The sequence below is a fragment of the Nycticebus coucang genome, chromosome 13 (genome assembly GCF_027406575.1).
Source record: "Nycticebus coucang isolate mNycCou1 chromosome 13, mNycCou1.pri, whole genome shotgun sequence".
NCBI classification, from domain to species: Eukaryota; Metazoa; Chordata; class Mammalia; order Primates; family Lorisidae; genus Nycticebus; species Nycticebus coucang.
Window position 1 is genome coordinate 86044092 of NC_069792.1, and position 15832 is coordinate 86059923.

At 41.3% G+C, this 15832-nt stretch overlaps 1 protein-coding gene across 3 annotated transcripts in view; it reads right to left on the bottom strand.

The window, feature by feature from the left end:
• The window catches only part of WASHC5 (WASH complex subunit 5), a 65728-nt gene that overhangs the window by 12704 nt on the left and 37192 nt on the right, over positions 1–15832 (bottom strand). For 2 of the 3 annotated variants that reach the window (XM_053559624.1, XM_053559626.1), the window contains 8 exons: positions 14704–14784; positions 9050–9151; positions 7560–7739; positions 6344–6468; positions 4317–4479; positions 3773–3875; positions 3606–3685; positions 263–366 (listed from right to left, as the gene is read on the bottom strand). In XM_053559624.1, the coding sequence (XP_053415599.1) occupies positions 263–366; positions 3606–3685; positions 3773–3875; positions 4317–4479; positions 6344–6468; positions 7560–7739; positions 9050–9151; positions 14704–14784 (938 nt within the window). The remainder of the gene's footprint in view (positions 1–262; positions 367–3605; positions 3686–3772; positions 3876–4316; positions 4480–6343; positions 6469–7559; positions 7740–9049; positions 9152–14703; positions 14785–15832) is intronic. The other variant, XM_053559625.1, reaches the window with a different exon arrangement.

Below are 15832 nucleotides of genomic sequence, written 5' to 3' on the forward strand. Positions count from 1 at the left end.
TCGATGCATGTTGGCTGAATAAATGAATCTATCCGTGAGTCAGAGACAGAGTGGGAGAGAGAGAGAGACACACACACACACACAATGAGTAAGGAACAATACTGAGGAAAGAGGCTTCTGAAGACAGATTTGATTATCCATGTGAAGGAAGCCTGTAAATTCAGAGGCCTCTTACCCAAAAAGAACTTAGAGGAAGAAACTGGGGTGCTTGCATGGAGAATCATCCAAGCCCAAGATGGTTTTTTCAAACCCCTGCACTTACTTATTGAGGTTCTCCAGAGCAGCTGCCAGATGTTTAGAGTCAAACCGACAAGAATAATTTAATTCATTGGCAATCTGTTGTCTCAGAATCTGCATCTGCCCAACCTGTGAACAGCAAGAGAAAGAGTAGACAGTACAGACACATACATGCATTTCAGAGCGATAGGAAGGAGGCAGACACAGAGACGGTGATTTATCACTGGAAGGATCACCACCCTCCACAGAAAATGTCAGGACTTCCTGAACTGGCTCCACGCTCAGATGAGCACCATACCCAATGGAGCAACAGAGATCTGCAAAGAATGTCTGAATAGACGCCTGTGCGCCAACCTCAAAATACCCCCAAAGACCAAGCTTTACAAAACAATCCATTCATGTTCTGTTCAATCATCGATGGTATCTTTTTGTGAAATGTTTTTGGAATAGCCAAGTTTAGACCTTGCTTCCTTATTTATATTAACCTGAACTTTCCCAGGGATGCCGTTTCGTGCCAATACTCTCAAATTTGGTGAATACACGTCTGTCTAGGCCTCCACAATTACAGATCATGTAGTTATCTGGATTACGAAAGAATCTACATAAAATGTGCCAAGAAGGCCTCTCTAACAATGATAATCCCTTACTCCAGGGATTATCCTTTTTATGTGCCTTGAGTTCCTTTGGGAATCTGGCAAAGCCTAGGACACCATCTCAGAATAGTGCTTTCAAATGTTTAAAACAAAACACAGACACTGGTGACAGCGGAAGCCAATGTAAAGAAATATAATTATCAAAGTACTAAAAGAACAAATTCACGATACACTTATGCTACCATGATGGATCAACTATGCTAATTCAAAGTGGTGATGAGCATAAATAGTATTTGGAGACACCCATATAGCTGTTAGGTGATAGGAAGTGGTCACCTGCCGTCTATAAGTAAGAAATCTTTTAATGTATAGAAAAGTATTATTTAAGGCTTAGAATAGGGCAAGGCCAAGAAAACAGTTCCCAGACCATTCAGAAATATCCCCCAGAACTTGTATCTGGCCTTGTAATTCCTCGCTTAATTCCCTATGTCTAGGATGCTCTATGTCAAGGATTCTCTTCAAAATATAAATCTAGAAACAGAAACAAAGAAAGTCAGCTGTGGGGCAGTGCCTGTGGCTCAGTGAGTAGGGCGCCGGCCCCATATACCGAAGGTGGCAAGTTCAAACCCAGCCCTGGCCAAACTGCAACAACAACAACAACAAAAAAGATTTAAAAAAAAAAAAAGAAAGTCAGCCCCGTATAACTTGTTCTCCCTTACTGTGTATGGAATCTTTGTGGCTGACGTTTTCTATTTTGGGGCTCTCTTAGGGCGCGCTTTAATAAACTCCCCGAGGAGCTGAAGAGCCTGGGGTAGATGATGAACTTATTCTGCCTATTCATTTGCTCATTTAGAGATATCTGGCTTATCATTCTTTCTGCAAAATTTTTCTAGAGTTGTACTTCCCACTAGCAACATGGGCCTAGTTAAACTTGAATTAAAATGAAATAAAATTAAAAATTCAGTTCCTCAGGACCACAGCCCACATCTCACGTGCTCAAGAGCTACACATGGCCAGTAGCTGTTGTCACCACAAACATTTTTTATCATCGTGCCCCAGCATTAACACCGGTTTGGTGACTACAAGTTGCTTAATTCAAGACAGAAAGACAAATTTGTCCTTGGGGACTTTGTTCAAAGATCCCTGCCTCAGACACAGTCACGTGGCTACTACCGAGTCACCAGCAATCACAGACTGCCTGTAGTCCCTCTTGGCCTCTTACGGAGTTGAGACTCAGGCCTGTCCAACCTCAGGTGACTTTTTAATCCTCCTACAAAGGTTTCCAGCAATGAGAAACTCGGCTTAGGAAGTGTTCAACACCTGACAGCGATGCGGGAGCGTCAGGCCCGTGACAAGAGCACAGCGAGCAGAGCCAAGTGCTGCCGTGTTACTTATTCTGTTTGTTTAGTGATCCAAAGGAAAGGAAAAAAAAAGAAAAGAAATAAAACCTCCCTATACCCTCCAAAAAACCCCCATTCATCAAAATTATGGGAAATGTATGGTGATTGTGGCTGAAATACCAATGAGTACTGTCTCAGTGAGGAACTTAGATAATTCAGAACAAGCGATTGGAACTTTCCCAAATTCCCTTAGCATTCTAGATTTTTCCTATGCCAGGTAATATTTTTAATTATGAACCATAGTTTTCCACCAGGAAATATATTCTTTCCTACTGGATTGTGAATCGGCTTTCTGAGGAGACAGGTAGCATTTCGGTTAACTCTGTCTCTCAGAGCAACTAACAACGCCTGTACAGAATGGGTGGTCAAGAAAGGGTTAGATTATCGAGTGATGAGAGATGAGCATTCAGAAGACGCAGAGGCCCCTGGGAACTTCTGCCACGGGTGAAGGCAGGGAAACAGGTGACTGGATTCTAAAATAAGTTAGGTTTTGATCCAGTAAATTAAATCTTCATTTCTCTTTCTTATTTGTTTCCAAAGACAAAATGTTTTACTCACAGTGTGGGGATAATTTATATCCTCAAAGAACGTGGCTTCCTACCATCTATGCAGATACAAGAGTGGAGCAGGACAAACGCCCTGTTCTAATGGCCACTCAGAGCAGATTAGGTCTGTAAAAATGAACTTGTTAGGGAAGGAAGGCTTATGACTGCAGGAGAAAAGATTCCATTTCCATGTGTGAAAGCACTTCTGGGCACAAGGCATTTCAAAAAGAACCAGTTTTCTCGAACAATAGGAAAATAATACATTCATAACAAGCCCAATCAAGAACAGCTTCACTGTGAGGTGCTACTGCACCCCCACCTGGGCAACAGAGGCCCTTTCTCTAAAACAAAACAAAGAAACCTCAAACCAAAACAACAAAAGAACGGGTCCAGAGAAGAAGATAAAAAAAACAAGTGAACTTACAAACAACAATAAACTAAAGTATAATATTTTCATTTTAGTGACAATGAGGAGCTTTCTTTAGGTAATAAAGTTATAAGAAAATGAAAATTTTGGGCGGTGCCTGTGGCTCAGTGAGTAGGGTGCCGGCCCCATATACCGAGGGTGGCAGGTTCAAACCCAGCCCCGGCCAAACTGCAACAAAACAATAGCCGGGTGTTGTGGCGGGCGCCTGTAGTCCCAGCTGCTCGGGAGGCTGAGGCAAGAGAATCGCGTAAGCCCAAGAGTAGAGGTTGCTGTGAGCCGTGTGACGCCACGGCACTCTACCCGAGGGCGGTACAGTGAGACTCTGTCTCTACAAAAAAAAAAAAAAGAAAATGAACATTTTAGAAATATAGTATTGATTATTCCCTTCTCTCCCACAACATACCTTCATTATAGCGTCGAGATAAGCAGTCCAAATCTTTTGTGTTTTGGCGATGGCAGAAAAATAAATTTTATTCGAATTTGCTGGAAAGTTAAACATAATTTTCTCTTTTAGTACATTCGAAAGGCTACAGTATTATCTCCACCTGAAGCTAATCTCAAGTCACTTACCTACAATACTTTTTAGAGGGCTGACAGCATTCATGAGGGTTTTTAAAGTCTCCTGAACAGTTTTGTCTCTCAGGATAATTTTCTGAAACATACTGAGGAAATTCTGAAAACAAGAAGGCATGATCAGAGGATCAAACTTAATGAATATCCTGCATAAATATGCCAGTAACCTAAAATGCTACGTGGAACAGAGACTGGGCCGAAGTCACACAAAGCCTCTGAACAAGATGACCGAGGAAAGCAGCTTCAGGTTCCTGCTGGAAACATCCTCGCTGGGAGAGTTACTGGCTCCAAGATTAAAGAGTCTTACCTTCCCCAGGTGAGACTCACAAAAACAGTCTCACCATAAAGATACCAGGCTGGCCAAAGAACTTCCAGTTTATTCTCAGTTTTTATCTACCTAATAGAAATCATATATACCTGAAGTCACTATAAAAAAGCATACAAGGAAAGTTAAATGAACTTAATTCAAACACCCAGCAAGATGTATTCTCATTTCTCCCCCCAAACAGTGGAAAACAGGCATGAAAGTCAAAAGGCTCACCTGTAACTCCTTTACGATCATAAAGCAGAGAAGCCTGTCTAAGCCATTCAGACCAAAAGTCCCCAAGGTTGTCTGGATTTCTGAGAAAAGGCGGCTGCTGGTCACTTCCTGGTGAGTTTTCATATCATACCAAGTGTTCAGCTGGTCTATATGACATGTCATTCTAAAAAGAAAACAAAGCAAAAGCCCAACAGCAGCTCAGAATTCATCCTCAGGAGATGTGGGGGTCACCAGGTTTGGGGGCAGCACATATGAAGTACAACAGTTAAACACGATTTGTGTTTTCCAACTTCCATCTTGGGACCCATCCGTGGACCAGTAAGGCCACTCTCAGTTGGAGCACCTTTCCCTGCTGTGTCACGGGTAGGAGCCATTGACTTCCACTGAGCTGTGGGGCTGATCTGGAGTCATGAGAAGCCAAAGGGAGGTTCAGCCGTCAGGCTGGAAGACTAGAGCCCAGCTGTATCTCCGTGGAGACTTCTCAATTTCCAGAGACTGGGGACAACTCTGTTATTTCCATTTGGTAACAAAGGAACTTAGCAGCCTCACTCTCTAACATTTGAGACTCTGATGACAAACTGATTTGCTCTTCCTTCCTACATCCTTAAACTTGTAGATGCCATTTTCTGGTTATCTCCAGATGACTCCTTTTTGACTCAGGAGCAAGACAACAATGGTAACAACCAAAACCAACGATACTGGCTGAGGCAGTGGCTCACGCCTAGAATCCTAGCACTCTGGGAGGCAGTGGCTCACGCCTGTAATCTTTAGCACTCTGGGAACTAGAAGGACTTTTCTAAAAGGGCTTCAGTGATTGGACCCAGGGGTACCAAGAGAGGAGCTGCTACAAGACCTTTTGGATCATGTACTTTTTTGCACCCACCAGTCCCGAACAAAATTCCTTATTTCTGTTGGAAATTCTGGAAGAAGTTTATATATGTTTTGTCAACTTTCATATGTTTTTGAGAGACAAAATAAGCCTAGATTAGATGGTAGTACAAAGGATCAGTCATAAGAACATTTAATTAATGCAACTTGAACTCCAGGCATAGCTGGAGAGAGAAAGAAGAGGATCACTTTCTCTTGGGTACTTCCACTAGCTACTCTACTCAGTGACCCATGCCCAGGGGAAAACATGGGCCTATACTTTCCTCAGTTGGTGTTAATACCACCTGCTTTGTCTGAGGCTCAGCTGAAGAAAAACAAGTGGCTCAGGTGGACTGAATGAGAGGCAGCATGCTGCTCTCTGCATGGTGCTGACCGAAAATAGTCTCAAGAGTCTTTAATTATGAGATTTTCACCCAGATCCTGCTGCGTGCACAGCCCATGAGACCCACATGTAGACTGTGACCTGCTGTATACAATGCCTGCCCCTGAACAGTGCAGTGCTTAGGAGCTGGACCCGGAGTCACAGAGCCTTGTGTGTATTCTGGGTCCTCCATTCATTAACTGTGTGTGATCCTGAGCAGGTGATTAAGTAGCTTCTCTGTGTCTCAGTTACTTCATCATCTTTCTTTATTTCATTTCATTTTATTTTATTTTTATTAAATCATAGTTGCGTACAATAATGCATTTATGGGGTACAATGTGCTGGTTTTATATACAATTTGAAATACTTACAACAAACTGGTTAACTTTGCCTTCACTGCACTTTCTTAATTATTGCGTTAAGACATTTATACTCTACACTTTGTAGATTTGACATGTACCCTTGTAAATTCATTATCTTTCCCATGAGAATAACAGCAATACCTGCCTCGTAAGGCTGCTGTGGTGAGTGAATGAACGGATGTGTGTGAGGTGCTGACCAGAGTGCAAGGTGAGTGCTCCATCAATGGCAGCTGTGACTGTTAACGTGCTTGAGTGTTGGGCTAAGAAATAAGGAGAAAGGAGGTAACCTGAACGGGCTGGATATGAGCTGACAAGGCAAGACCTAGTGACTGAATAGGGGAGTGTGCCACAGTGCCCCAGGTACAGATGAGACTGTCCGTAGCGTTCAGGGCTCAGGAGAATTCAGATACACCTACTTTGGGTCTGTGATTCGCAAGATTTCTCTGCAGAGTCGACCAATAAATGTCACGGATTCATCCACAGGGGTAAACTTTGGTATTGGGATATGGGTAGATTGGTACATACTTTGCCAGTCTTGAATCTAGGAAATAAAACCATATTTTAGTGCCTCTTTGACGAGGTAACCTGGTTATCCTTTCCTCCCATAATTTTATGAAGGTATTATTGCATGAACAGTGACAATAAATGTTCCTTGGTTTTGAAGAATGAATTTCTAAAACTACATTAATAGCTTCCCAGAAATTCCACACATAACATTTATGAAACAAGAAACATTTGTGGAAAAGTGAAGTGACGAAGGAGAAGTGAGAAGAGACATGGGAACTTCTGGCTTTTTGTCTTATGAGTTGACATGCAGCAGTGTAATATAAAAATCCAAAACACCGTAAGGCTGGAAAATACTTCATCTTTTGAACATGTCACCCACATTGTGTCAGTTCCCTACATGGAAACTTGCCGACTGGCTCCTTGTTATCCCCTGACTAAAATCAAACTTCTTAGCATTGCCCTGATAATTCTGATGCTCTTTTTTTAGTACATATTTTTCCAAAGAAGATATACGAATGGCCAATATGCATGGGAAAAGATGCTCAACATCGTTAGTAATTAGGAAATCAAAGCAAAGGGACAATGAGATAGCATTTCACCAGCTCAGGGGGGTTATAATTAAACAAAAGGAAATAGTAAGCATTGGTTAGGACACAGAGAAACTGGAGCTCTCACACAGCTGGCAGGGATGTAAAACGATGCTGTCACTGAGGAAAACAGCTTGGTGGTTCCTCAGTAAGTTAAACACAGAACAACTACATGTCTCAGCAATTTCACTCTGAAGCGTATAATCTGATCAAACCCCACTGGAAAAGTCCTAAGTCTTTTAAACTCCCGACTACTTGGGTTACAGTAATTATAACAAGCAGCTGGAGCCACTGATCGGAAGCTGCCTTCTAAGGACAATCAGGTGCGTGTCACCTCTTCTGCAGTCGTCATGGTTCCTAAAGGTTCATGGAGGGTACTTGTACTGATTTTAGTAACTTTAGAAGGTTCATGGAGGGTACTTGTACTGATTTTAGTAACTACTTAAACTTTCTTGTGGGCATTTCTGAGGCTTGGAGTGTGTACTTTAAATGTGAGAAACAAAAAATAGAGTCAAGGATTTTAAAATGTATTAGATACCTTTGTTCTTAAGAAGTTGTTACATTCTTGCTCCACATTGTAGTTTATAATACGAGACACTTCTTCTTGCCAAATCTTCAGACCATAAATGTTGACGTAGTCCTGTATGTATTCAAAAGAGCGATGGAATCCATCCATGGTTGCTCCCAACTCCTTCAGCTTAGGCATCAATTCACTTGGCTATGCAAAAGGGGAAATATAAATCTATTATATTGGAGGAGACCGTCAACGACTATATTAGACTTTAAATGACACAGCAATTGTGAGCCTATAATCACAGTTTAAGACACAGTTTAAGTTTTGGAGGTTTTCACTTCCTGCTTTCCTGCTTCACCTAGGTGAGTGGCAGCTGATGTCGGACATTCAGGGAAGAACAGATTTCATTCATTTGGGAAGGAAATGTCACATAAAAAAATATAAAAAAATGAGTACAGATAATTTCTTTCTCCTTTTTTCTGTTTTTCTTTTTTTTAGACAGAGTCTCGCTTTGTCACCTTTGGTAGAGTGCTGCGGCATCACAGCTCACAGCAACCTCAAACTCTTGGGCTTAAGCAATTCTCTTGTCTAAGCCTCCTAAGTAGCTGAGACTCCAGGCACCCGCCACAAGGCACAGCTATATTTTTAGAGATGGGGTCTCACTCTTGCTCAGACTGGTCTTGAACTCCTGAGCTCAAGCAATCCACATACCGTGGCCTCCTGGAGTGCTAGGATTATAGGCATGAGTCAATGCACTTGGCCCAGATAATTTCGTTCATGTTGTTTGATGAATATGCTTAATCTTAGAATACTTAAAATACTTTAAATTGAATTTACTGAAAAAATAGCCTATATATAAATTCCAGGCCTATGTTTGTTTTTTTTTTTGTCCTGAGGAAAATTACCATATTCCCTAACAGATTAAGCAAAATAAATAGTTATAGCCTTTACTATTCCTGTCTGCTTTAAGGTTAACAAATTCTTTTTTTTTTTTGAGAGAGGGTCTTACTATGTTACCTTCGGTAGAGTGCTGTGGCATCACAACTCACAGCAACCTTGAATTCTTGGGCTTAAGTTATTCTCTTGCCTCAGCCTCCAAGTAGCTGGGACTACAGGCACCTGCAACAACACCCGGCTATATTTTTGTTGCAGTTGTCATTGTTGTTCAGTATGCAACCACCAGCCTCGGTGCATGTGGCTGGCACCATAACCATTGTGCTATGGGTGCCGAGCCAAGGTTAATAAATTCTTTTAACTGTAGTAAGTAGCTATGAATCATAAATATCAGTTCAGTTCTTAAACTGGGGGATCGACAAGCATAGGAAAGAAATACTGGTTTTAAAAAGGATTTTCTCATCATAGAAATGGATTATAGATAAAAAGCATATCAGTTGTTCACAGATGAGATATACACTAGCTAGGAGGAAAGATCTAGTCCATGACAGGTTAAAAATTCTAGTCTATGTTGCAAGCTGAGCAGAAAAAAGGACAGGTGCATTTTGGGCACTGGGTACCTTGGCTCGAGGATTGAATATCAGCCCCCTATGAAGGGCGAAAGCAACACGCTTAACAAGCTCCTTCCGGATTCCATCTTCCAGCAACTGCTTCGGATCCACCTAAGTACAAAAAAAGATTATTACATGGCAGTTAGGAAAGATTCAGTCCTGAAGAAATCCAGAGGAAAGGTGATTTCCCAAATCCAAAGCAGAGCATTTTCCTACCTCGTGTCTGAATGATTTGTACGTTTTTCCTTTCTTGCTGCTATGTGATCTTGTATAGTTTGGACAGAGTTGTTAAACCAGTTATCTTTCGAAGACTCTGTTTATCCCAATAAAATTCATAATGACACTTTTACAACATGGTATGTCAAAGATGGTGAAAATGTAAAGTTTTAAAGGGCCTCATATTCTAATTACTTCATTAAAAGTAAAAAGATCCTTTTCTTATCAACAGGAGGAGGCAGTGGGATGAAGGGCCTAATTCAGATGATGTTATCCCCAGGGCATCTACATCCATATGAACAAACTCAAGTTTTGGGTTGGACCACTTTCTAAATCGAAAAATTCTCTTCCCATTCAGCACTCCTGGAAGGCTGTTTCTAATTTGGGAGATAAAACAGAAAATCAAATCTACTATCTAATACTATTAGCTTATTTTGCTAATTTTTTTCCTGTAATGTAAAAAGATTTTGTTCCCTGTAAAACAGTCTGCTATCAGATCCACAAAAAATTAAGTGGTTTTAACATCCTCCCTTTAATTCCCTGAGACTCATTCTTTTTAATTTGTAAAGAATCATTATTTTAAAAAGTCATAAAGACAATTGATGAGTTCTCTCTGGTTTTATATTTAAACATCAAATAAGACAATTTTGCAATGGGAGTTGCAGAGAAATATGTTGAACTACAAGTATATCAAGACTATGCAATCAGCAAAATGGGCACAGTGGGGAAAGTAAAAGTGAAATGCCCTAGGCTTGTTAACAAATAACATGTAAGAAAAAAAAGGAATGGATGAGAAATCTGTAGATTAAAAAAAGACTTAACAAATAACAACTGAAAAAAAAGTTTTTAGTGTCTAGAGATTTACCCTTACGATAAGGAAACTATGGAGCACCGGAGACTGGTCAGGTCACATGATGGGGATTCCAGAGTGCGGCTGGCTCAATCCTATTTCTTTTTTTGTTTTGTTTTGAGACAGAGTCTCACTATGTTGCCCTTGGTAGAGTGCCATGGTGTCACAGCTCACAGCAACCTCTTGGGCTTAAGCGATTCTCTTGCCTCAGCCCACCACAATGCCTGGCTATTTTGTTGTTGTTGTTGTTGTCATTGTTGTTTAGCAGGCCTGGGCCAGGTTCGAACCCACCAGCCCCAGTGCATGTGGCTGGCGCCCTAACCACTGAGCTACAGGCGCCAAGTCACTCCTATTTCATGACTTATGGTCTGGTTAGAATGAGTGGTTTTAGAGTAACCCAATAAACTACATCATTATTTCTGTAGTTTTCAGTATCTGTGATTTTACAATAAAAGGGTAAATCATAAAAATATAGGCTTGGTGCCCATAGCTCAGTGGTTAGGGTGCTGGCCACATACATCAAGGGTGGTGGGATGGGACGCGGCCCAGGACTGCTAAACAACAAGGACAACTACAACAAAAAATAGCCGGGCATTGTGGCGGGCATCTATAGTCTCAGCTACTTGGGAGGCTGAGGCAAGAGAATTGCTTCAGCCCGAGAGTTTGAGGTTGCTGTGAGCTGTGATGCCATAGCACTCTACTGAGGGTGACATAGTGAGAGACTCTGTCTCAAAAAAAAAAAAAAAAGCCCTATATATATAGGGCTTTGTGTACAAAATCAAAGAATGTGTACAAAATCAAAGAATCAATATGAAGCTTTCAAAGAAATATTCCTTATAAGAACAGATTAGTGAAAAAGAGTTCAGTGTTTCCAGGAATCTAAAGGTCACACGGCTGTCCTAGTTCTTCCTGAATTTTACTCTGGAAGTGTTCACAGCCTAGAGAAAGCTGTGTTCACAGCGCTCCTTCCACACACTTCTATTATCCTCTCCCAGCGCTAACAGTTCACAGTTTTCATATGGATCTTCTAGACCTTTATTTGTTTATACACATAAATACGCGACCTTAAACACACATTAATTTCAAACATCCAAATATAATGATATATCCCAATGTTGTTGCTGTTCTGCAGTTTGTTCTTTATATTTTCCATCTTGGTAATTGTCCAGTGACAAACTCTTTTTTGAATGGCTGTGGACTCCATTGTAATAGTGTACCACGATATACATAGTTAGCCATTTCCCCTACTGACGGATTTTGAATTATAGATGCTGCTTGATTTACAACGAGGTAACATCCTGATAAACCCAACTTAACTTGAAAATATCATTAAGTGAAAAATGCATTGAATGTACCTCACCTACTGAGCATCGTAATTTAGCTTGTACTAGCTTATATGTGGTCAGAACTTACATTAACCTACAGCCAGGCAAAATCAACTAACACAAAGTCTGTTTTATAATAAAGTATTGAATAGCTCATATAATTTATTGAATACTGTACTGAAAGTAAAAAGCAGATAGAGATAGTATAGGTACAATCGTGAAGCTGAACTGCTGTAAGTCAGGGACCGTCTATCTGCGTTCCTTTCTTTTCGTTTTTTGACTGCCTCTAACAATGATACTTATATCTATATCTGTGTATCTCACTTGTTTAAAATGAACCTATTTCATAAATGTTTGAACTACATCCTTAACATTCTGAAGTTAAAGGTTACTGAGGGCTACAGGACTCCTTCCAGAAGTCCTGACTTGTTATTGCTCCCTGGCAGGGAGGGTCTACTGGGTTGAATGGGGTTGGTTAGTAAGATATTCCTTCAGATCTGATCATCTGAAAGACTGTGGGAAAGGATTTACATTTTATCAAGTAGTCTTTCTTTTGATCATTATTGCTAATTACCTGTTTTAGGCTCTCTTATATCCTTCCTATTCTGGTCCCTTTGCTGTCCTAGGATCTATCATCCTGTGTATCATCCTTCATTAATAAAAAGTGAGTGACTTTCACAAGCATTCTTTGCCCGTCAACTGAATTAAACTGGCATCAGGATTAACATATGTTTAGCAAATTCTGTTAATATTCCAAGGGCTACAATGTTATTTTTTTTTTTTTTTTTCTTGAAGTTTTTGGCTGAGGCTGGGTTTGAACCCACCACCTCTGGCATATGGGACCAGCGCCCCACTCCTTTGAGCCACAGGAGCTGCCCCTACAATGTGATTTCTTTCAGCATATTTGCAGAAAATACATACCAGAGTTCCATTTCTATTTAAGTTCATTTCCTGTAGTTTCTTGGATTTTAGTAACACAAATGTTAAAGTGGCAATTCAATAGCTATCCTTTAAAAAGTTAGGACTTTGGGGGCCTGGGTCCCCACAACCTTTGCTGGGATCTGCACTGAGGGCAGCTGACGTGAGAAAAATCTCAGACTCAGTTATCTCAGGTGAAATAACCGATGGGAGCCTGAGAGAGGGATACACTGGGCCAGCAGCAGCCCTGGCCATTCCCCCATAGGTTTCTTTATTCAATCAAAAATCATAAATCATGTTGACAGCAAAATGCATAAACTTAATTTAAGTTATTGAAAGCAAGGTGCTTCATGTAATCATTAACAAGAAGAAGAAGTTAACAAAGGACAGGAAAATCCTGCAGGCACACCATGTGATTCCAAGTTATACTTTACAAATTGGGGGTAAACTTGCTTAACTCACTTCAGTGATTTCTATCTAGACCCTGTCCTTCTACTCAGGACATAGTAACCTTTGAATGCTAGGCATTCTGTTCTCAGCTACCAGATAATCAGGTAACAACTGGGTCGTCTGTTGCCCCTGAAAAAGGACTGTGATCAACAGGACCCCCAGAATCCTAGCTGTGAGCCTGCCAGCTGCCAGACACCCTGTGTAGACCACCAGGCTGTTGCTATCCTTCAGGGGTTTGAGAAACTCAACAAGCCCTCCAGAGATGCCTGGCCTACACCACACTCCAAACCTGATTCTCACATAGGACTATTCAAGTTAGGGACTTAAACCCTTCCCCCACCTCCTCCTTCTCCTCTCCTCCTAGAACAAACAGCCTACTTGGCCCTACCCCAAAATTACACCACTGCAAGGACCCTAGTCCACCAGAACCTTCCAGCAAGCTGTGGAATCTTCCTCCCCCTACGCCCAGTTTAAAAAAGCCTCCAACCACCCTTGGTGCAGATGCCACCTTTGCCCAGGTGGGTCTCTGTCCCCTTTCATTAAACTTGGCCTGAACCTCTCCTGGTCGCGTGTCTGGGTACACTGCCAAACCTCTTTAGTTCAGAATCTACTGAACTGAAAAATCAGATAAATGGAAAAGTACATAAAAGCACCGTGAACTATGTGAATGGGGACATCACTAGTCGTGACAGCATTCCAAATTAAAATAGCAATGAGATGCCACTGTATATCCCCTGGGATGGCAAAACGTAGAAAGTGGATGTTGGGAGGCTGAGGCAAGAGGATCGCCTGAGCCCAAAGTTTGAGGTGGCTATGAATGGAGACGCCATGGCACTCTACACTGGACACCAGGGAGGCTATATCAAGAAAGAAAGAGGATAATACCAAGTGTTGGAAAAGATCTAAACAGATACACTAGAAACAACCATTTCAGAAGGCAATCTGGCAGTCCTGTGACAAAGTCAGTATAAATAGGCCCCAAGTTCCAGTGGCCCACTCCTGGGGATGTCGATTTCAGAGCAATTGCTGCACAGGTCTGGCGTGGGAACATGCTCAGAGATGCTCAATCATGACATTGGTTGTGATAATGGGAAGCAAAGGTGTCTGTCCCCAGGGATGGTTAAGTAAAAGGTGGAAGGAATTCTACGCAGCATAAAAGAGCAAACAACTATCTGATTTATAGCAACATAAATACAAGTCAAAAGCAATAACCAGTGAGAAAGGTGGGAAAAGATGAGACTTAGAGCACAGTAAGATTTGGATAAATCAAAAACACATGCACACATAAAATAATGCCCCATGCTAAAAGTGATACTAATGAACATCCATCAAACACACAGAGTGGGAGCTATGGGGAAGGGAAGGGAGTGGCGACCCGGGAGAAGGAAAAAAAAGACGAAAGGAGAGTGGAGCGTGTGTGCGTCAGTGATGACCACGATCGGTGGACAGAGAGGGACACGATTATCTTAGCTCCCCCTACCTGGTGTGTAAAATAAAGTTACTAAAAAGAAAAGGGTGGGGAGAGAGAGGGAGGGAAAGAGAGAGAGAGAGAATGAGAGAGAGCCAGAGAGAGAAAAGCAATTTTCCCAAAGAAATTGAATCATTTTGCTTTCCATGCTTTTAAAAAAATTCAATGAAATAGATTTTTCTTAGACTTCAATAACTCGAGTAAGTTACCAGAAATGCACATTTTCTCTAACTCCAAGGCTATACTGTAAGATTGTCTTCAAGTATTAGCAGAAATAAAGATTATAATGCTCTGTCTTCCTTAATCAATAAATGAGTAAAACAAAGATCAAAATCAGGACGCGAAACCACAGATGATATCACTCCCTGTTCTACACATGACAATTACTGAGAAAATCCAAACGGTGAGGCCACAGGACCAGCCCCAAAATCGTTACCTTGATGATGCCAACCAAAGTCGTTTTCATCATTAAGATGCCTTCCGTAAAGATGGAAATAGCATGAGTAAGCTTGGCAACCTTTAACAAAGAGAAAGAGGTATAATAAAGTACTTCAGATAAAAGACCCAATATTTCTGTGGAAGGCTAAAATAACTGGGTGATAGGGGCCAAGATAATGAAAATGAGAATGTAGCTTTAGGACACTTGTGTCTGCAGAAATGAGCTCTGTGGTAAGGACCACAGTTAGACAGCTTGAGTAACCAAGTCAGGAGACATCGACTGGTTCTTCAATGTTCGACAAGGCGTCTCTCCTTCTATAGACTTCATTTCCCATGTCTACCATGAAAGTCAGGACTCACTGAGAAGGACGGTTCCTTCCAGCTAGAAAAGATCAGGTAACCTCCTCTCCACTGGCGTCCGCCTTCTTCCCAAGCAATGCCAGCAGGCATTGGCAAGGCAGACAGATGTGGTATTTTATCAGAAATAATGTAGAAATACCAAGCTTGATAATCTAAATCCCTGATGTATTTTTTGGAATTGTGTCACAGAAAAGGGACACTAAATATCACATTTTTAATTTTCATTTGATTTTACTTGTCATGTCTTTTAATTTTAAGTTCAGCGAGAAAAACACAGAGGTGTTTGGGTTCAGGAACAACCTCTGAGGATGCTTACCTATTAAGTGGGTTTAAAATTTGTCTATAGGAAATGGTAAATGAAATATACATTATTCTGGGGGGGCGCCTGTGGCTCAGTTGGTAGGGCGTTGGCCCCATATACCGAGGGTGGCGGGTTCAAACCTGGCCCTGGCTGAACTGCAACCAAAAAATAGCTGGGCTTTGTGGCGGGAGGCTGAGGCAAGAGAATCGCTTAAGCCCAGGAGTTGGAGGTTGCTGTGAGCTGTGTGATGCCATGGCACTCTACTGAGGGCCATAAAGTGAGACTCTGTCTCTACAAAAAAAAAAAAGAAAAAGAAATATACGTTATTCTGAGTCATGGGTTTGGTATATTATGCAGGAAGATGAATATGAAAAGTGTCAGTAAACTAGCTCAAAGAAAACAAGGGCTGATTTACCAAGGCTGTGTTAGAGAACGGTAACCAGCAGACCTCCATTTCCACTGACAG